At 48.8% G+C, this 22,757-nt stretch overlaps 2 protein-coding genes across 7 annotated transcripts in view; one reads left to right on the forward strand and one right to left on the reverse strand.

Moving 5' to 3' along the window:
- Positions 1-3,591, forward strand: part of TSPAN18 (tetraspanin 18) — a 130,808-nt gene extending 127,217 nt beyond the window's left edge. For all 6 annotated transcript variants that reach the window (XM_071809111.1, XM_071809112.1, XM_065839441.2 and 3 more), the window contains one exon: positions 1-3,591. In XM_071809111.1, the coding sequence (XP_071665212.1) occupies positions 1-48 (48 nt within the window). In that variant the 3' untranslated portion in view covers positions 49-3,591.
- The window catches only part of TP53I11 (tumor protein p53 inducible protein 11), a 25,556-nt gene continuing 6,371 nt past the window's right edge, over positions 3,573-22,757 (reverse strand). Inside the window, exons 2-7 of the mRNA XM_065839444.2 lie at positions 11,536-11,892; positions 10,469-10,527; positions 9,846-9,894; positions 9,306-9,402; positions 8,415-8,516; positions 3,573-7,247 (exon numbers count right to left, since the gene is read on the reverse strand). Coding sequence (XP_065695516.1) covers positions 7,114-7,247; positions 8,415-8,516; positions 9,306-9,402; positions 9,846-9,894; positions 10,469-10,527; positions 11,536-11,664 — 570 coding nt within the window. The 5' untranslated portion in view covers positions 11,665-11,892 and the 3' untranslated portion in view covers positions 3,573-7,113. The remainder of the gene's footprint in view (positions 7,248-8,414; positions 8,517-9,305; positions 9,403-9,845; positions 9,895-10,468; positions 10,528-11,535; positions 11,893-22,757) is intronic.

Below are 22,757 nucleotides of genomic sequence, written 5' to 3' on the forward strand. Positions count from 1 at the left end.
CTGTTCGCCATGATCTTTGCCATGTGTCTCTTTCGTGGGATCCAGTAAGGGGCAGCCTGTGAACCACCATATTCCCTGTGTGCTCGGAAGAAAGAAGGAATATCAGAGGAAACAAAACCTGAGAACACCCAAAAAACTTTATTTTTTTTAACAAAATGGGGTAAAAGGGGGAAAAAAAAAAAAGAAAAGAAAAAAAAAACAAGAAGGTTGTAATATATGAATGACCAAAAGGATTGTACTTCAGGGGCTGGAACTTTGAGGTGATGTGCACTACACTGTACACCGGACCCTTGCCCAGAGCCACCCAGAGCAGCCATGGAGCAGGAGCCCAGCGCAGACGATTGCACTAGAGACTCACCAAGCTGGCGGGGGGAGCAAGAGGATGAGCACAGCTGCCTCTCTCGCAAGGCCATGCCTACCATTCATGTTTTAGACAGCAAAGGACTGAAGAACAACCACACAGGGGCTGGATAAGGCAGCAGGTTGGCTGAAGTCTGTGACTGTCCAGCAGGTTTGAAACAAGTGGTGGTGGCTCATCTAGGAAGTAGGTAGTTGTTCACGCTATTTTGGGTTTAATTCCCAGCCACAGAGTGGGAATAACCATTCTTCAGTGGAAGCTTTGCCCTTGTCGCCTGAAGCTTGTCAACGATGTCATGCACTTCAGTGAGGCTGGCTTTCCTCTGGAGCCCCAGGCAGGGGCAGCGTGGTCTCACTTAGCCATGGGACTCAGCTAAAGCTGGCTGACGGTCAAGAGTTTGGTGCCTACTTTTGTGTTTTTACTAAGATTTACTGTTCATTGTTGTGAAAGAGAGCAAGTAGTTCCCTGCTGTGTTCCCATCTCCTGGGAAAATAATAGTTCTGGTCAAGAATCATTGATACTGCTGCCTTTCTGAGAAGGGAAAGAAATTGTGTTTAAATCTTGCCAGCCTTTGCCTTTCCCTTCATACTTGCAAAAAGCAGTTTGTGGTGCTCTGTTAGAATAAGTATTTGCAGTGGTTCCTACATGCTTTCTAGACCGAAGGGCAGGTCCAGGTATGGTGCTGGATGGGGGGGCTGAGGTTTGCTAGCCTTTCCCCTGCTATTTGCCTGAAACAGACTTGTGGCGTCATTTGTGCTCAGAGGATTTCCCCCGAGATCCTCCCATGGGCTCATGACGAAAGCATCCTCAGAATTGTTTTAGTCTGCCTGTTAGTTGAGAGTATTTCCTCCCTTGAGATAGTTTGACATTTAACTAACATGTCAGCTACTTAATCATTTGGAAGTAAACTTGAGCAACATGCCTGGGACTGGACCTTGGTCAGAGATTAAGATGGAACTACAGAGGCCTCAGGCAGGCTCTAAGAGCACCCAGCGTGCAGCCCAACCACACCAGCTCCTGCTCTGGTGGTAGTGGTTATCAACCTGGACAGGTCACTGGATCCTCTCCTCTGGAAGCTTCAACACCTGTTGCCTTAATTCTTCATCTGGTCACTTCCTGATCACAAAATCATTTTGCCTGGGGGCAGACAGAAGGGGCTGTGGTTTCGTGTTTAGTTTAGGTCTTTTTACACTTTTTATATGCTCACATTACAAAGTGCTTTTATTTTGGCTTAAATCAGCCCTTCTGAAACCTGTAACCATGGGCAAGGAAGGAGAGAAGGCAGAAGGCAGCAGTGAGGAGCTGAGCAGTAGCCTCATGCCCTGGCTTTGCAACAGCAGATGTGCTTTGGCTGCTACCTTGCACCACTGGGGCTGTGTCCCTTCAGCTCTCCCAGGGGCACTGCACAGGCTATGGGGAAGGGAGGAAAGCAGCAGAAAGCCTGGTCCATGATAAAGACCCTGGCTAAATATCCAGGCCACAGAATCAGGATAGTAAGGAACAGGAATGAGGCATTAGAGCTTTTCCAGTCTTTGTTTGAGAACAATTTGCTCATTAGCAGGAGAGGGCAGGGGCAGGTGGAGCTGCAGCCACTGTATTCCAGCAACAGGAGACCAGGGCTGCTGAGCATGATGTTGAGTTAAGCCTCGTGAAAAGGTTTCCTGAACTATTTCCTTCTGGACCTGCTTTTAATGAGGCATGTTAGTGTTAAATTCTGGTCTGCTGTTTAATGAAGGAAAATAGTTCTGCTAGCCAAAACCCAGCAGTATTTGTACCCGACAGCAGGTGCTACACTTAAGATAGGAAAAATCTGTTGCATCTACTAGTCTTGCAGGGAATGGGCCAAGCAGAAGGCAAGCTGATCTGTTCTGATTCTGCCTCAGGAGCTGGTGTCAGTAATTGTTCTGGGGGAGCAATTCCCAGGGGAGAAACAAAACCATCAGCAGAGATGGTAATTTGGCTGGAGGTGAGCAAGAGAAGCCAAACTGCCTCCCCAAGGCTCTAATTTTTTTCCTTTCCTCTCAATTTATTATTCAAAGGCCTGGCTATCTCAGGTTAGAGCCTGGAAGGCAAATACCCAGATTTGTAATCTGGTGTATGGCTGAAGAAAACAACAACAACAAACCCTTGAAGGCCTTTTCTGACACTTTGGGAACCTGACCAAAGCAGCCAGAGCACCAGGTGTTAAATATACATGCCTCATGTAGGATCTCTGCAGGCTTACTTCTCTTTGTTTTTCCTAATCCTGTACTCATTGCTTTGTCTGTTTTTAGCTTTTTCACTTTCCTGCTCTCCTAATGATTGTCCCTGTATCTTCAAAAAGATTTCTTATTTGTCTGTTATTTTGGCCTTTGCAATTGTTTCTTCTCTCTTACCTTCTTGTATGATCCCCCATTGCTTTTTTCCTGGATGAAGACTTCAAAGCCTCTCTGCATCTGGCTGGCATGCCACTGGAAACACAGGTTGAACCCCCAGCAAAAGCCAGGCAGCACGTTTTAAACAAGAACAGGAAAGAGCTGTTATGTGCAAATGTGAGGGGACCTATGGAAGTTGGTAACATGCAGAAGGAATTCCCCCCTGGAGAAATTTAAGGAACAGGCAAGCCCAGAAAGCAGACTCCTGCTGTGTGACAAAGCATGTAAATTTGTTGGGTTTGTCCCTTGATTGTGTGGTGGCCCCCTCTGTTGTATGGTAGCTTTCAGAACAGTAGACAGGAGAAGCAACTGCATTTTTATATTTGTTAAGAGCTCTGGTGAATATTTTGGGGTCCAGGGCTCAAGCTCAATTCACCACTCGCTGGAGAGCTTGGGGCAGGCTGGGGCCCAGCAGGAGCTGCTGTGCTGCTGTCTCTGCTGCAGCACTGCGACCACAGCCCAAGCACCTTGGATGGAAGGAGGAAAGAGCAGCCTGTGCCTGCAAGCCCCCAGCCCCTGTCAGCACCCCTGCCTCCCCATTGTTATTTAATGCTCAAATGACTGTCACAAATGCCTGGGAAAAGGGCTGTGTGTGAAATAATGTTGGAAATCTATTTTAAAAACTGTAAATGTTCTTTTTATTAGATAGTGGAGCTAATTTATCCTGTATTCCCTACTGTAATGCTTTTTTATACTGAAAGGATTTTTTTTTTTGTAATATAAATGAGAACACAAGCCTGAAGTACTCTGCACGGTTTTTGTGTGCGTTTCTTAAAAAAATGAAAAATAAAAGAAAGATATTGTGACAGTGAAGTGAAACAGCTTTAATTTTTCACTATTTGCTTGGTGTTAAGTACAGTCACTTTCTTACCAGAGGAGAAATAATAACTCAGGTACAGCAGCTAAAATGAGGTATAAACTGAAGTGTCACATCCTCCCCCCTCCCCCTAAGTAAAAACCCTTGACCAGGAAGGAGAGGCCAGCTTAGGACAGACAGAGCCTCTCCTTTGTCACCAGCTCCAGTTTGCCAGATATCAGTTAGGCGTAAATAAGGTGATGTAGGGAGTTATGAGAATGATGAGCCGTCTTCACCCTCAAAAGCGAGGGCTCTACAAATGCAAGGGTTTGGGTCCATCTCTGGCAGAGAAAGGGGGTCAGCCTTAGTTCCAGCCCGTGCCTGCTCAGAGCACAACCCCCTGGGGAGCACAGCTCCCAACCCTACACAACATTATACAAATGCAGGTAATTCATTACAGTCTCCCTTGGGAGATGATGTCAGTCCAAGGCCTTTCTCACAATTTAACAGATAAAGGAAACTGAGGCCTGTGGAGAGGGTATTTTTTTCTCAGCAGATCAACAGCCGAGCCTGAAGTGATACCTCAGGCTTTTGATCCCAAACTACAAGCTCAACTGGCACCTGCAGCTGTGATGCCAGCAATTCTGTCCTTAGGGATGTAGTTCTGTATATATGTTTCACCATCCTCCTCCCTCTCCCCCCCATTCACACCAGAGTAAAGACACAAGCCACAGCTGGGTTTTGGCAGTGCTGCAGATGCTCTCTGGTCTCCATCCTCAAGTCACCATGAGAAACACCCTCCTAGACCTCACCTGCTACAAATTCACCTCCTCAAGGGGACCTGACCAGGTGTTTCCTGTGGCACCTTGCTGATGTAGCTGTTGCCAGGCAGGGGCATCTATCTCTCCCATCTCTGTTGCAGAAGAGGTATAGAGCCCCAGTCCACTTACACTTTCTACATGGTCCATTTATTGCAAGATGGAGCAAGAAGCACAAAAATAAAACAACTTCTCATCTCTCCTCTTTTAGGACTAGGTACCAAGTAGCATGAAAACCTTTACAAGACTACACCCTCCAGGTATTGCCCTGTGTTGGAGCAGAAGACAGCAAATGGCAAAACTAGAAATGTCTCACTGTTATTAAGTTTTGCAGAGGCAGCTGCTAAGCAGGGGAGGAATCGGACCTCACATCATTTAAAGCTCCTTTGGAAAGCTGTAACTGCTTCCCCTAATTTAACCAGCAACAAGTATTCAGAGAACTGCTCTCCCATAGTGCAGCAACTCATTTCTCTCACCTGCTGGATGGCATTTTAAGGTACCCCAATGAGGCAGCCATCTACAGACCCAAGGTCATAACTAAGTTCCTAGGACCTGCAGCTAACACAGATGGGAGGACAGTATTAAGATGACCCTCCATTTCCTCCTTCTGCAAGATTGCTTTTGCTGTGGTCAGTTTTACTTGTCTTTCCTACAAATGCAATTTCCCACCCCCCCCCAAAACCAACAATCAGTCTGTGTATACATTCATGTGACCCCAAAACACAAAGAATCAAGCTTCACATACCTATACCAACAACTACTACCACTGCAGCTGCCCATGCATGCAGGTGGGCGTGCAGGGTAAAAGCAACAGCCACAGCATGCCACACTCTGGCTCCCACACACGGCATCACTGTCTAATTTGTGATACTCTCCAGGCTGCACTTGATCATTTCCTGCTTCACAGGGAAAATGTTTCCCACCTGGAGCCCAACTCTTCCACCTGACCAGAAAGGCTCCTTTTAAACATAAGTCTTCATTGCTCAGTATCATATTTTGGACATGTTGAAAGCAGCTTGGCAGGTATGTGTTATTGGGAGGCTCCAGAATTTAGCCTGCTCTTGGATGTTCCCTCTCCCTTTGATTTACTTTCTAGGAAAAAAAGTTAGTTGTAATATTTCCTGGTTCAACTACTTTCAGTGTTCTTACCTGACAGGCATTTTGCATGGCCAAGAGGTACAATGCACACAGTGTGCCAGGTTTATGCAGCTGCTTCTAAATGCCAAAAGCACTAACACAACACACAGTAAGTACCCACTACCTTCTTCTAACTCCACTAAGATATTAAACAGCAACAGCTGTAGATCCCAGTCTCACCAGTGGCTTGAGGGCTGTTGTTCCCACCAACATTTCTGTTTGCATAGGCAACTCTCTATGGGGATTTTGGGACATCAGCTCTATTCCAGGGAACACACTGAGTAAGAAGTCCATATCCTGTACACAGACCTTAGTCCCCTTAGAGAACAAAAAAATGCCACCTCTAGCTGCGGACAGGGATAGTCCACAAGGAAAGCACAAGGAAGTAGGGCAGCCAATGCTGTTAAGCCCAATAGGTGTTGGGGAGACTGGCCAGTGAGTATTAAAGCACATAGAATCCTTCTTTTACTGGATTAGAATATAAAATAATGCCTTCATACACCTCCCTCCTTGCTTCATCCCAGTTAAGTATATTAAATGCAATGAACTTTGGTGTTCTCAAAGTGAGAAGAGCTGTGATGCCTGACACCAGCAGAGCTGGAACACATCTCCCACAGCTGGGGCTCATCTCCAGAGGCTGTTCACTGACCCAAGCAGCTGTACCAATGCTCTCACTAGTGCTGACCACAGCAGCACTCCAGCCCCTGCTTAACTGAAGCACCAGACACTACTTCACATCTACCACTGCTGCTACCACCAGAGAAGCTGCAACTATAGGAAGTGTTCTGGTGTGAAGGGACAGGACCCCAGTCCAGAAACCTCATGAAACATCCCAAGCACAGGGATGGCTTTGTGCTCAATGGGCTTTTTCCAATAGCTGCCTTTGCTTCTCACACATTCTAGTTTAAGCGGCTCCGCCCTTCCCAGTGCTGTCCCTGTGAAGGGATCAAGCAAGGGGTGTCCCTCTTCTTTTGCTCTATCTCCTACAAAACTACAAGCAGGGTGGCAACTCTGGCAGCGAGGAAAGAAGAACTGTTTGCAAAGCGCTGAACTAGACCTAACGCAGACCGGCTCCGAGGTACCTGGGCAGTAAGTGCTTGCTAAAAGGGGAACAGGCAGTACGCAAGGGCATACTCCACCAGGCAGGTGCAAGAGTTACCACAAGGAGTAGCTGAGTCCTTCAGCTGTTTCCTTACCACCCTGTCTCCTCAGGGATTTGGTTTCAATGTGCTAGTTGTATTTTGTGCTTTGTTCCAGTGGGTTCAGAGCCTGTAATCCTGTTGGCCAGTTTCCCTCAGGAAACCGGCTCTTTTCCCTGAGCCTGCCAGGCCCACACACCTCCCTGAGCCTTCCTCCCTCCGCTCCTTGCCTCCTCCAGAGGGGCTGGGGGGACCTGCCGGACGCTGCTCCCCCACATTTCACCTGGCAATACCACCAGCACCGGGCTACACACTGATTCATGCCGGTAAGTGGAAAAGAAGGAAGTCACTTTAGAACAGAAAGGGACTAACAAAAAAAAGTTAATTATAATGCAAAATTACCGACACAAACCCCACCCTCCCACCCTTCCCATGACAAAAAGCCCAGGAATTAGACTTTCTTGGGACGGCGTCCAACTTGGTAATAATAATAAATGCTGATGAGGATGAAGAGGACTCGGCTGACCAGGAGGAGCACGGCACCTGTGGCTATCCGGCTGCTTTCAACCAGGGAGACAGTGGTAACTGGAGAAGAAGCGGGGAGACAAGGCAGAGGTTGGTGATGAAAAAACAAATGGAGACAAGTAGTACAAAGCTGTTTTCTACTGCCCTCTAACGCAGATTCCTAGGAAGACCTGCTGAGCCTTGCAAACACTGCAGCCCACCAGGCTTACATGCACAGCAAAACTGCTCTTCACTAGCTTGACTGCACAGCCCTGAAGTTAGCCACAGGTATACAGAGCCCTCACTCGCAGAAACCCTGCTTTAAAGGCAGCCCCATGTTCAAGCAGCTACAGCTTGAAATGGTCACTTGAGCAGATGTTGAGTTTATGTCATGCTCAGGTGTTAATTGTGGAAGCTGCATGTTCGTGAGTCTGCTTTGCAATTTGACCACTTCAGTGCTGATAAACATTTTACAACTGTAGAAGCACCTACAAAATACATAGAGTCCCCACACACGCTACCTCTTTTTTGGCTGCTAACACATAGCCCATATCTAAACCAGCTACCTTGTAATAGTTAGTGAGCTACTAATATGCCTACAAAATTCCCTTCATTGTTAAACACCGACAAGCTCCCTAGAAACAAGCTGAACTGTTATTCTCTGTTTTGGCAAGACTCAACATCCTCTATTTCGTGTAGGTTGCCACAGACTTTTCTTGTTAGCCCCACCTAGGCAGCCCACTCCAGGAGATGACCTGTGCTGGCTATGAAGGCCAGGATACTTTTAGGAAGAAAAAAATAAATGGTCAGAGGAAGATGTTTCCCCTGCACCTGGGCACCCTTCCGTGAGCAGCCCAAGGAAGAAGCTACTCCACAGAGAAAGAAAAGGGAGAAGAGCTGGCAGGGAAGATGCTCTAAGGGCCACGTTAACTTTGCCAGTCCCACTGAGCAAAGGAGCTGTCTCCAGAAGCAGCACAGAGACAGCTGGGATCGATGGCTGCTGTGGTTGTGCCAGACAGGAGGCAGTGACAACATCTTCCCATCAGCTGAATCCACTATGACTCCCAGGGCCTTACCCCACAACCCCTTCAGCCTGGAGTTCACTCCATCAGCCCCAAGGGCACTGCTCCAATTTCACCTTCAGTCTCACTGCTCATGCAGGTGGTTCTCCCCATCTCCCCTCTCCTCCTCGCAGGGTGCACTCCGATCCTTTGCATCCTCCCGCCCCGGGTGGCTGCAGCCACTCACCCAGGAACTGCACGGCGAAGTAGCAAGCCTCCGTCAGCAGCGTCCAGCGGATAATGACTTTTTCGGCCGTGTAGAGAGCGTTCCACATGATGAGCGCGATACCTGCAGGCGACAGCAGAGGGCAGCTACCCGAGGGCCGGGGGGATCACCGAGAAAGGGCAGCCCACCTGCCTGCCCCGGATCACCCATTTCGGGTTCCCCCGGCGGGACACGGCTCTGGGGCAGCTGCGCCCTGCCCAGCCGCTGCACTTCCCGCCGCGCCCGCACGGTGCTGCTGCAGGCCCGGGAACCCCGCCAAGCCCCCAAAAACACACCCTGCAACACCCGCCCGCCCGCCCTTTGGTGCGGGGCAGCACCCTCTGCAGCCTACCGGACCCGAAGAGGGACCTGGTGGGGCATCCAGGAGGTGCAGTCCCTGCAGCTGGGGAGCACTTGCAGAGCTAAACAAACCCTGTGTGTTTAATTCCTCCACTCATTTCTTTCTCTGGATCTGTCCTCCAGGCCCCCCTCACCTTCTTGTCCTGTGCCCCACAGCTCCTGGGCCTCTTGCATGGGCCCTCCTGGGATACCATCCCCCAGCCCTTCTCCCACGAGGGGGGTCTGGCCTCAGCTGCAGCCCAGCCCCCCATCTACCATTACCCTTTGCTGGGGCACTCGGGGGTACTCCCCCAGGTATTTGCAGTATGCACAGCTCCTAGGACAAAGCAGCACTAGCTCAGCTTTTCAAAATACCCTTACACAAACCATTTATTTGCTAAGAGCAGATCGTCTACTCTCCAGCTGCAGTTGTCCTGCTGGGCACAGGCTTTGACCACTCCTGCCATTTTGGTGTCTTGTCCCCTTACTCTATGGGGCTGTGGTGCTCCCCAGGTAAATCAGCACAGCACTCACTGAGGAGGGCTCCTCCATAGAGCCGGATGGGAGTCTTGCTGCTCACCGATTCCTCCTCGAAGACAGCGTCATAGAGCTGGTCAGGGAAAGCAAGGGCCTGGCAGAGGCAAGGGAGAGACTCAGCAGCCTGCACTGGCCAGGGTCATCAAAACATGCCTGCCTGGGCAGCAGCACTCCAACATCAAGCCTTTATGGGATCAGAAATACCGGCCAGGAAATTGGAAATTAAGGAGGCACAAGAAACATCAGCATGTCAGCTACAGGCTTCGTGGCTGGTTTATATGGCCGAAGCTGCCACACTATGTGTGGTTTATGACCCTGCTGATGAAAACAGACTCCAGTGATGGGAACAAACCACCAAGGACACTGCTAGGAAAGCCCATTACTGAGACATGGTGAGGGCAAAGGCCTCACAACAAAAAGCAGCAGCATCTGCTGAAGCAGAGGAGGGGGATAAATGCCAGGACTGAGAAGCGACACTGGGGGGACCCCTTTGGCAGTCATGAGCTGGTAGTGCCCAGGACCACATCCCTCACTTACCATGATGGCAACCCCAGAAAACATGATGGCGGAAACCAGCTGCCAGACCCTGAGTGAGGGAAGACAGAGCCCAGTGTGAGCACAGGAGTGATCCTATCACTCATACTTCACAAAGCATGTTCCTGGCTGCCTGCTTAAGCATCAGCCTTCATCCTCTCCCCAGCATAACCCCAGCAGACACAAGCCTCCCACGGGAGGACTCACCTCCCACAGACCCCCCTGTAGCTCCAGCCTCAGCATGCAGACTGGCTTTGCTGGTGAGGCAGAGCCAAAATCCCCCACACCCAAGCAGAGGAGGGAAGTGACCCTGCCAAGAGGATGGCACAGAGCTGGAGGTCCCCACAAGATGCACCACCCTGTCACACATGAGACCAGGAGTTCCTCCAGCTCCATGCAGCCCCTGTGGTTCCAAGCACCTGCTGGGAGACAAGAGCTTAAGGGTCTCAGGCTGATTTATAGTGGAAGAAAGCAGAACTCATCTGGTCTCATGGCCTCCAAGAAGCCCTGCAGGGAGCAGTGACACTGGTACACCAGCAGAGCTGGTGTCAGCACCCAGAGCTGTCAGGGATGCTGTGGCCAAGGGCCCTCAGCCAACCCAGCTCCAAGGTGGTCCAGTATCTTACCTGAGCCCCAGTGGTTCCCGGACAGCAAACTTGATTTCATTTCCCAGTACTTGGCTAATCTGAAATTCAAATAAAAGGCACAAGGTGACTGGGCAGATCCTTCCCCAGCCTTCAGGCAATATTTGCCAGTCCAAACCAGCATACCTAACCTCATGTGGGAGCTTATCTCTAAGAGAGCTGGAAGGAAGACAAGGACACGGGATTCACCTATGACCCCTTGATCCCAGCACCTACTGAAGGCTGCCTGGATTTCCATCAGGAGCTGTAGCCTCTACTGCTCCCTTACTGGTATCAGCAACCTGCAGTGTGGGGCTGGTGCAGGGTCAGCATTAACTCCTGCCTCCTCTCACCTATGTATGTAGGGAACTGTCTCCCTCCCACACACCACCTGCACGTCCCATCCTGATGGAGCACAGGCAATGACTGAGCCCAGCAATAGGGCTCAGGTACTGAGGGAGCTTTTGGTTGCAGAGAGCTCTCAGAGGGCTCTGCTGTTCCCCACATGCAGGCATGGAGCCAGGCAATGCCCTGCCAGCAAGTTCTCTAGGGAGCATCCCAGACAGGGCTCCTGTGGTTCTCATCCTTGTTCTCCAGCTCTGGTACTCCACTGAAACACTGTTTGCAATTCATGCATCTTCTGAGAGTCACCACTTCAAATGCGGCTCTAGTGTCCAGGCCACTGGCTGGTAGGCATTGGTTCTACCATGGTCCTACAGCACCAGCTCCAAGCTAGCTCATGGGCGTCTTTGCAATACAATTTCGGGAATGGATTAATGCAGCTTGAGGGCAGAGCTCACCCCATTACCACAAAAAAGCCATTTTTTGCAGCTCAGATGAACCCAGCAGGCTGCATGGCCCATTGCTGCTCAAAGGCAACATCCTTTGTACCACCGTGGCCTTTGTGCCTCCCTTTACAGGAGCCTCACGGAGCTGTGAGCCCTGCTTTTGCCAAAGAGGCTACAGAAGTTAGAAGCAAAAAAACCACCCCACACCGCATTGATTTGCCCAAGCAGAAGGTCTCTTTTCCATCATTACTGCACCCAGGCTTCCCATTCCACTACCCTCACCTTTGAGCGATGGACCTCGCCGTCATCGTCCTCCCCACCGACCCCCAGGATCTTGCGCGTCTTGAGCCGGCTCACCAGGTCCGTCTGGCTGTGCTTCTTCATCAGTGGTGGGGGTTGCTTCGCCGCCATGGTGGTGACCCTCCACCTCCCAGCCCTCAGCTGCGAGGCGGTGCAAGGGGGCGTGGGAAGTGGCTCTGCCGTCACATGAAATTTCACAAAGTTCAGGAAAAACAAAATGAAACAGCCAACACCACAAAAATCTTCCTGTTAGGCCAGCAGATGGCTCCTCATCCTCCCAGGGCAGGGAGCCCCAGCTACAGGAGGCTCATCTCAGGGTGATCCTGAGGTCACCAGGATCTGCCAGAAGGGGGAAAAAAAACATATATATATATCTCTAATACATCATTTACTACATCTAATATATCTAATGTATCAGAGCAGTGTGGCTTTAGCATAGCTATAAATCCTTTTGAGCAACAAACTGTAGTTTGGCCTATCCCAGGCCGAGTAAATGCCCAACGCTACCTCTTGGCTGCTTCTTAGATCAGGGGAATTAAATGCTTCCCAGACTAGAGGAACTAAAGTAATTAAGTGATGCTTTGTCTTCTGTGTTTCTCCATGCTGTATATCACACCCTTCACTTGCCATTTCAGGCCAAATACCACACAAGGCTCAGCCCCCGCAAGATGATGCAGCCCCCACATTGTGCTAGAACACACTAGCCCCCAAACAACAAGCCAGAGGTAAGACTTTGAGTATACATTGCTTTCTGGGAAAGGGAAGATAATGGCAACTAGAAACTACCAATACTATCTGGTATAAAAACAGGACAAAGATAACTGACAGAAGCTACAGTGGAAGAGAACTTCTGCCTTGGCATGGTGGTATACAGGTAGAGGTGTCAAGAGTCCCATGAAATCACTCTGTATCATCCTGCAATCACAAAATCCTGGAAACACTGAGTTCAGAAAGTTTTTTCTTCCAATTCATCTTCATTTCATCTTGGCTCAGCTGAACACAATGACATTTTCCCATTTGCCACTTCGCCCTCCCAGATGACCCACAGACAAATCCCCATAGGCATCAGGCACAGCTAATCCAGCCCAAGCAAGCACAGGGCTCAAGCACCGATAGTCCTGTGCCCAAGCCAAGCCTCCTCCCAAGGAGGAGAGGATTTATGCTCTTGTCTAAAGACAAGAGCCTTCAGGGAGTAATGAAATGAGGTACCGGTTATTTTGGGATCATGCACGCGAGTGTTGTCCCGCTGCCTCGCAAGGGATTTCCCTCTCACAGGAAAACCCTTCCCTGTGGTTGTCCAGCCAAGAGTAGACAGTCACATCTGCAAGCACCCAACCTAACCCTCTGTAAGGCAAAGCTAAGAGATCTCACTGGGACAGTGCAAAGATTGAATCCTGTGATCAAGCATTTAACAAGACCCCTTCAGCAGACAAGCAATATTATTTTCAGTGAGCCTGTTCAGCTACTCAGGGCTTTGCAGGTGCTTCTTTTGGACTGTAGGGGGGTTTGTTTGGCTGCATTTTTTTCCCCCTTATTCCATCGAATAACTAAGCCCAGGTTACTGGATAAGCAGCACAGAGCCAGATGTAGCAGCCAGGGTCTGAAAATATCTCACAAGAGGGACAACGGAAAACAACTGCTCAGTAAGAAGATGGAAGCTGTACACTCATGCCTACGTTCGAGTACAAGGCAAGAAACTAAAAAAGTAGCTGCTACTAGAAAAGTTCGGAAGATTTATCACATCTGGAGTTTGCTAACCCAAGTTGTCAAATATTTTGAGTGTACTCAAATCTAGATAATCTGCACAAAAAATCCACCCCAAAGCCAGAGTGATGTGTCAAACAGAAAAGCTTGACCTCTTTTTAATTTCTTTTACTACAGATCCTGCAGTCCTTTCTGCTCCTGGCAGGCACAGACCCACAAGGTTGGATACCAAGTGGTTTCCCCACCAGAACTGCAGTGCTGCTGAAACCAGAGACTTGTTGCTGTGGAATTTCTAGCCCAGCATTTTCTGACTGAAGCTATCCAGCCCAATCCTGAAGCAACACTCCTCTGCTGAATGCTCCCCTCTTTCACTCTGAGCCTAAGCACCACTCTGAGGCCACCCCACACCCCTCATCTGGCTTGACACAGCTCCTGGGACACAGGGAGGACAGTCCCAAGCAAAGGACTGATGCACAGTGCTAACACCCCTGGAAAGGCACCGAGTACCTATTCAGCCATTCTCCCTTCCCTGCATGCTTTGGTGACGACCAAAGCAAAGCCCTTCTATGAAGACTTGGTAGCTGAGGCAAAAGTCTGCCAGAAGGCCTAAGCAGCAGCATCCTACTGGCCCTGGGTCACCAAAGCCTTTCCCAGGGATGAGAGACCTGAGGCTTGCTGGACTTCGAGTGCTGAGCCTGCTGGCTGCACCAGCCTGGCACCTCTGGATGCCTCTTGGTTTCTTGCCAGGGAAAGCCTGATGCCCACATCTCATGTTCTGTCCGCTTCATGGTCAGAAGAAGAGAAGATTTGCCAGGGGAAAAACAGAAGGAAAAAAAAAAAAGAGAGAAAAGAAGGGAAAAGGACTTCATCTCTAGAAAAATCGCTCCTGAGGGCAAGAAGCAAAGGAAGGTGACGGGGCAGAAGGGCTGACTCCATGACTCACCAGTGAAGACAGCAATGAACAGCTCTGTGATTACAGAGGCAGTTTTGCAACTCTGACCACAGAGCAAAATTTGCCTTCATCAGTTGCTTTCAGGGCAGGACTTAGTGGAAACTTATCCATGTCGTCATTAGCACTGCTCTCCCATTAAAAATTTCCAGTAATTTGTGGTGAACCACTGTCCAAGAGCCAGGACAACATAGGCCAGATACAAATGCCAATAAAACAGTCACTGAAGGCCGTTCTGGTACATAAAACCACACTCTTACAGCACTAAGCAAAGCTATGGTATGGCCCTGCAGCCAGTCCCACATCTCATTATCCCCATCTTCCAGAGAAAGAGCCCATCTAATGAATATGGAATATTAATGAATAATGAGCTAACAAATGCATTAGCACTAATTCAAAGACATTTAGATAGAAGATGCCGAGGATTTGAAAATGTTATACTTACAGGAATGTATCCTGACACCCTGACAATTTAAAGGATGTTTTCTATTATCCTGTGCGTTTTTAAAGGGAAACCTCCACCTCCTCCTTCTGCAATTCTTCCCTCCTTAATCCTTTTTCTGAGCATTCCGGGGGCTGTGCAGATCGATCACCATAAACAGGCAATTCCTGCTCCCCATGACAGCTCACTGATGGACAGTGCCTATGTGCAGTTGAAAAAAGGGTTTTATCCTCCAAAATCAGTTTTCTTCACAGGCTCCTTTCAGCATCTGTTCCCTTGCTCGGCTGTTCAGCACAGCGCACTCAATTTTGATAGCTACTGCTTCGTGGTGCAAAGAAACCTCACTGGTGCCATGCTAACGATAGCTCCATCTCTCCCCACCTCCACAGCTCTTCCCCCAGTATCTCCGCTTCTCTCCCAGCGTCTGGAGAGCAGAGGAGCTCTGCAGCACAGGAGAGGGGAGACTCAACTGCACATGCGATGATGCTGCAGCAGCCAGAGCCACACAGCCATCAAGGGAGGTGCACGGGGCTGCGAGGGGGGAACCAGACCCCATTCCTGCAGGCACCTGAAGTAGAAGTCCACAGCTTCGGCAAACTGCTGCCGAGCAGCTGATGGTGCTCTCCTGCCCACCTGTGAGGACATGGCTCCCTGGGGCCATGGGGCTGCTGCTTGTTGCTCACCTGGACGTTGTTTTGGTGGCACTATCATCCAGGGCACAGCCTTTTACCTGACAAAGCAGTTTTGCTGAAATTAAAGAGGTGACACTGCAGTACTTCTCACTCTAAGGGTTTGAGAGCACTTTCAATGTGCAGGCAGAGGAAGAGAAAATAAACCAGAGTCAAGCCAAGATAATGTCTGAAAGGGTTTATACATCTAAGCTGGCCACAAGTTTGTTCAGCTCTATCACGATCAGGACAGAGAGGTGACTCTTGCTATCCTGTCAGGCTCTGCTTTTAAATTTCACAAGCCAATATGCCTGAAACAACTCCACATCTCAAATCCACTTTGATTTGTTATGCTAAAGAGGGATGCCAAGAAGGATGTATGTCCTTTATAACAGCCTAACAGGGCACCTGCTGCACCTAAGCATCTTTCAACACAGGTTGAGAACCGCTAGTAAATACAAAGCAGCAACGCTGTCCCTTTACTATACTGGAACTGCTCCAGAAGGGGAGATCTCCAGCACTGCAGCAGCACAAGGGGCTGTGCACATGGAAAGGGCGCCCAGCACAGCATCTGCCCTGTGCCCGGCTCTTGCAGCCGAGCTGGTGGCCCCAGCATTCCTCTTGCAAGGCCCTGGCAGCCATGACACATCTGTCCCTCTCCTCTGCTGTTTCTCCAGGCTCTGGTGGTTCTGTTTCTTTCCCAGTGAAATCAGTGCCAGGACCACTGCAGCTGCTCTGAACCCCACACCTACTCAGCCACAGAGACAGCCAGAAAGCCTGGGTGCAAACACATGGGCAGGGCAAAGGAGAGGCAGTGGATGGACCATTCAGAGCAGTCATACACGAGCAAGACCAGCCAGAAAGGGAAAGATAACTTTCCACATAGGTTTTTCAGCCAGCCAGCCATCTCTTCCCTTTTCTTTCCCACAAGGCCTGTTAACAAAGTATCTCAGTGTCTGACAATCCCACTTTACTACAGCCCTCCACCTTCAGGACGGACTATATCCCTTCTTTGGAAACACCAGAAGATAAGGACAGGATACCCAGATGTACTAAGTACCTTGGCTCTTGCAAACACTAAGCTGCTGCCTAATCGAGTGGGATCTACAACTCCATTCACCCTCCACTTCTTCACATATGAAGGCTCAATCTGGTCACTTTTACATGCATAGTCTCTTGGTAAACAACCTCAGATGGCTCAGGACTCTGAAACTGAGGGATGAGGCAAATCCCCCGTGTTTATTCCAACAATACACCTGAAAGCCACAAAACATGTTTGTGGATCCTATTCAAACAGCCTAATAAGTTTCCTCAGGAAGCCTTGGTGGAGCAGGCCCTGAGCCAGTACTGCCCACGTGCCAGGTGACTACAAAGATACAGCTATATTCATGCTGTGTTTCCGCAACTGCACATCCCGAACCTACAGTGATTGAATCGGCTCCCTGCCTAGATTTCTATCCAGCACATAGATCTAGACCATTAGGACCTTTCTGCCACCAGCTGGCTGCAGCAGGCCATCACTATCCCCATCTCCCAGTGGATGTCGTCCATGCCTGTTGCAGCACACAGCTTTGCATGTTCTGGGCTAGCAACTCATCCAAAATAACAGAATAATTTGCACTTTTTTTGCTGGGAATAATATACTGTGACTCGTGCCCTGGATGAGGGGTGTAAGTTCTCCACCCTAGAGAAGAAAACAAACCTCTCCCAAAGCAGTTTCTGCACATCAGGAAGCCTCAGAGATCTGCAGGGAGTGAAACCTGATCAAGCCAAAAATAACCTGATGCTCAGGCAGTAAAAACAATTAGCACTCAGCCACCACAGCAGCATGATGTGGCTGCTACTCCCGCTCAGTCTGGCACAGTCTGTACACCCGAGCAACTGAGATACTTCAGATTTCTCACCTGTAACATGCCAGGTACACAGGACTCCCTTCCCACATAAATACCAGCTCTTTCAGTATAGAAGGCTCTTTGTAGCACTAGTAGGAAACATCTCTTGCCAGAGGTTCATTCGCAAGTCCACCACAGCCCTGCTGCTTCTTTAAGCAACTCCAACAGGTACAGGGACACTGTGTCCTCTCTAGGGAAAACCTAAACACCCGAACGGGAGATCTCCTGTCCCTACACACAGTGAAGATGGAAAGGCATCTTCAACGGGTGCCCCCAGATCAGCTCCTACAGACAAGCCACCGGAAACCTCAAAGCCCAAACCACCTGTGATGCATGAAGAGTCTCTTGAGGCATGTCCAAAGCTCACACTGCCAGTTAGACGTGCCCCATAGCCAGACATGGCCTGATGCCCTCCATGCAAGGTGGTGACACCCTGTGCCTAATGCAGCTCCAGCAACCACAAACACAAATGGCCAGCATCACCACTCAGCAGGTGACAACCTACTGGAGAGGTAAGAGTTGTGTTACTTATCCTGTTACCACTGCAGGCTGAGAAGGACATCCAAAGTCTGCTCAGCCTCTCCTGAACTCCTGCCTCCACCTGCTTTAGGGCTGCATCCCCCAGGCAGGCTCAGCCCCTGCACCCCCATTGATGCAGCTCCTCTCCCACAGCCCTGGCTCTCCCAGTCCCTCCCAGGCACTGCAGCTCCTGCCCACAAACTCTCTGCAGCCATAAAAACATCCTGCCCCAAGAAGCACCACAACTGGGGGTGAAGCCATACCATCTGGGAGGTATAGCCCAGATCAAGGATTTTATTGGCCATAGGTTTCAAATTTCCCTTTCCAGGGAGCACAGGAGAGTTTCTTTCTGTATCACAGAAGGTGTTATATTGCAATCAAAAGCTGCAAAGTGCTCAGCTTCCCCAGAACAAGATAAAAAAGCCCTGTTGCTCTACTAGTTTCTCAAACAGGAGCTATAATTAAACACAGCAACCACACTCCTGTCAGCCTGCTAACTGGCACCTGCAGCAACAGCCAGCCGCTCTGCACCCAGCAAAGCAGGACTGGGCTTCATCTCGGGGAGGATGGTTATGTGCCCCAGCAGCAGCTGTCAGAGCAGTCTGCAGCACCCCAAATGTGCTCAGTCAGGCACCTGCACAACAACAGGCACACACAGCACCCCCAGGCACCTTGCATGTGGCTTGGTGGGCTCCCAAAATGGGAGACAAACAGACCTTGTCCACCACACACATGCACACACCCCCTCTGAATACAAGCCTGGCCGTGCTATTCAGCTTTCTCAAGTAGTCAATCCCTTGCTGCTGAGGAGTGTTTTGGTTGCAAAGGACACAACGTAGAAGCCACTGAAGCAGGAGATTGTATCTATGTTACTTGCATATGAGTCCATCCCCTCAATCATCCTCCTCCTCACCATGGAGGCTCTCAGCCTGGCAGACCACAGCAATCTGTCACCCCAAAGCTGCCCCCGCTCTCCCTGATGGCTCAGGCAGCTGCACCCCAGCCAGCACCCAGCCCCTCACCTTCACCCCGCACAGCCACCACCCAGCATTCCACTTCCCAGGGAGCTGAGAGCTTGCAGAGAGAAAGAAATACAACATATTTGGATTGGAAACTGTTTTTCTTTAAGGGCATTAAAGGAGAGTTCCTCTTTGATTTCCCAGCTGCCTTAGAGAGGTGTTTGTGGGAGACGGTCCCAGAAGCTTAGTGGGCCATCTGTCCTGCAGATGATTCTTACAGGGAAACATTAGAAGAAAAAATAAAACCCATATGCACACATATAAATTAAAAAACAAACACACACCAAAAACCTGACTAAATCGACTCTTGCTACTGGAAAAGAGCAGCTTTAAAAAGCCAGAAGAGCCCTGCAACCAAAGAGGGTAATAAAGCTCAATTTTAGAAAAATCTGATGTAACTCAGTATTTCTTCTCTTCTGGCTCACACCTGAGGAATAACACAGGCTCAAAGAAACTCTATGGCAAGTAGCCTTGGAACCAGGGAGAGGCCCAGACACACGCTGCTTACCCATGACACCACTGAATACTGGATTATCACAGTAAAATGGGGCTTTTCCGCACTTCTGGTCCCAACAACCTCAAACCTCTCCAGATTTTCTTTCCACTTTGCCCCCAAGTACTTGACAATTTCCATTCACAAACCCTCCAGGAAGCCAATGCCCTTTTCTCCCAACAAACGTCCAGCACTGCACATTTTCAGAATTCAAAAGGAAACGGTAAGAAATTACAATTTGGGAGATTTGGTCCCTTCAGCCACACACAAGCCCAATCTCCCTGTGTACACTCTCACAGAGACTGATTTTAAAGCTATTCTTGATAGATTCTCCCCCAAAAGAAGATGAACTGTATCTCCAGCAACATTAGTTCTTTATCTACAGTCCAGTAACTTACCCAGCACAATGTAACTACTGCAATTTATAAACTAACAACACATGTACAACCATGAAATGGAAAATAAAACAAATAAGGCTGTGCCACTCCAGCACCCCAAAAGCAGGTTCCTGACCTGTTTCATGGGTGGATTTGCAGCCCCAGACTGAGAACACCTGTTGCAGGATGTCCCAGCACCATCAGATTTTTTTCTTCCATTTTTGCAGAAAACAAAGGGTTCTTCTTCTCCCATAGTCTGTCATGATATGACCAGATGTGCAGTCTAGGCACACACAAAGCAGGGGGAAGAAAGGGCAGACGAATAAATTTGCATTAAGCAGGGAAATTGCCTTTTGGTCTAGCCAGGACACTTCCCAAGTCCCAGGCAAATGGGCCCTCACAAGACTTGCACCTCTCATTGCATTAGCAATAAAATTCACTTTACAGCAGAGAAGTCCTGTGAACCAGGCCTGATATGAAATGGCCCAAGCGACCATCAGTCAACAGATGAGTCGTCACCAACCCTATGTTACAGAGCATTTCCCATATTACATGGTCACATCCACATCCTATAAGAGCATGTTATTTATACAAATATATAATAATTTATAACTAATAATAAATTTTATGTTAAGAAATCAAGTGCATATTATTTTTCTGTAAATATACAAATGTATACAATATAATTATTTTTATGTATTTATATATATGTAAATATATATTATTTATATCAGCTACAGTTTGATTTGTGTGGACTTACTTTGGGTCCTGCTGCAGGGTGACAATTTCTTGAGACTGGTTAGTAAAGACAATTCCAGAGTATTTTGGTATTCACCTATGCTTTAGTCTCAGGGGAGAGAAGAGCCCCAGGGAGCAGTTTGTCCCAGACTTCCTGCTGGGAGATGTCAGCCACGGTCTTGACTCCTGCTTCTATTAGGTTAACCATTTACTGTGGTGAAGATCAATGCCATCTTTCCTCTCTTGTCCCTGGACTACCACCCTACACACAACTTGGACCCATCACCTGCAGTTTGGGAACACATTCTCACTTCCTACCTAAACAACTTGCTAATATGTAGCCCTGCTTATTTGCACGCAATTACAACTCCAAGTTTATCACTCCCTCATGGCTCCTTAGACTCAAAATAAGCACAGATATGCAGATGGCCTTGGGGAGTTGCTTAGCAGGAGACCTCCCAACAAAACACATACTTCAATGACTTGGTAGTCTACCCCCAACTGGCAAAAATCTCCTTCTGGCACCTTAGTGGTTTCTATGGCAACTGGTCAATGCTAAAAATGTTAGATACAAAATTCCCCATGTTGGGCAAACAGGAGCTAGAAGGACAGATTTAGAAGAGGGAAACTTCTAAATAGCTGCTGACAGAGCTAGCACAGGCTCTGCTGATTCACAAGTTGGTGGTAAATCTCAAAAGAAATTCCTAGCAATTGGCTAGTGGGGCAGTGCGTGGTGCCCGGGGACGTGTCTGTGAAGCACCAGGCTGCAGCATCCCACAGAATGGTGAGAAGCCACGAGTGGCACACTCTCCTGCAACAAAGCACTTGGAAGTGAAACCAGCTGCTTTCCAGGAGCATGTTACAGTCCAGCATATAGAACAGGAAGCCTGAAAACTAAAATACTAGTATATCATAGGTCTGGCAGTGCTACTGCCCCTCCGTGCAACCAAGACTGGGTCATTTAACCTTTCAGACCTCAGTTTTCCCAGTTGTATGTGAAAAGTAAACCTACCACCCAAGTTCATAAGGCTTATGTTCAGCAGATACAGCACTCCAAAGGTGACTGACTGCCCAGGCTGTATCCGACCAGTGTCTGTTGCCTGTTTGTGATGCCCCTGTGCTGCTAAGGTTACACACTCCCATGCAGCACCCAGTTCATTACACATGACGTGTCAGAGGCAGAGGTGCCCTCCCTGGCCTGAGTAACAACCAGCTTAATGTGGCATCAATTTTTCCTGTCTGTCTTCATTCCCTGCTGGTGGGAGAAAGCACTGTGGAGACCTTGGGGTGAAACATCAACACCACCTTCACACATGCCAGAAGCTCTTGGAAGATCCTCCTGGTCAGATTAAGCCCATATGCGTAAAACCAAAGCAGCCACAGCTCAGCGTGGTGCCGTACAGGGGAAGGCAGAGGAGGGAAGCCCACTGAACTACCAAGAAGCAATCACTTTTGCTAGCGTGGTTTTCCAGTTAAACAGCTCTGAAGAACCCACAGGCTTTACCGTGATGCACCCGCCTCACACCCCCAGGAGCTGATACAAACCTGTATTTGCTTTTATTTGCTGCTAAGTCAGGGGAAAAGACTCTCTGCATGCACATGGGTATGTGTATATGCATTTCTGTGTATGCATGAGCTGTCAACCCCTGAATTATGCACAGATAAACAAGGCTCTTTTAATTCCCCAACTGTGAAGTGCATGACATTTAATCTCAACCTTCCTTTTGGATTTCATAATGGACACTATCAGCAATGGGTATTCAGCACACAAGTACCCTTCAGAGAGCTCTCATCAGAAAAAGGAAATAATATAAAGAAGACTGAAAAAGACAATGCCTCTGATGTGCAAAAGGTACTCCAGCTTCCACAAAAGGCCAGTGTATGTGTACTGTGAGGATCACACACAGAAGTCTACCCCCAGTGCAAAACTGAAAGCATTTCACAGGTGGAGAAAGTGGGGCTTGTAAGTCAAATATAACACGAACTTATAGCTCTCCTTACCTCCCTCTTTTTGGCTCCTGGGAAATAGGCAAGGTGAGCTATCTCCAAGAGATGCCTTATTTTCAGACAGGATGCACCATCTGTAATAGCTCATCATTTTCCACAGACCACAAGAGCTTAGAAGATGAGCAAGACCAGGTTTTTATAGCATTTATATGGATGGGCAAGACAATTCTTGATCCTTGCAGCCAACTTCTCACTGCCTAATCCCAGGCAAATACTATACCACTTTTGCCCATCTCACAGCATGGTGTCACACTTTGGGATTACAAACAAGCTAGACAACAACCTGCAAGGAAAGAGGATCCTTTCTCTTCTGCTGGGCACAGAGAAGCTATGTCATAAGTAGACCTGTTCTTATTAGTTACAGCCACAGAGGACACACTTCAGCCTAAGGAATTA

Source organism: Patagioenas fasciata, chromosome 5, assembly GCF_037038585.1.
Source record: "Patagioenas fasciata isolate bPatFas1 chromosome 5, bPatFas1.hap1, whole genome shotgun sequence".
Classification (NCBI taxonomy): domain Eukaryota; kingdom Metazoa; phylum Chordata; class Aves; order Columbiformes; family Columbidae; genus Patagioenas; species Patagioenas fasciata.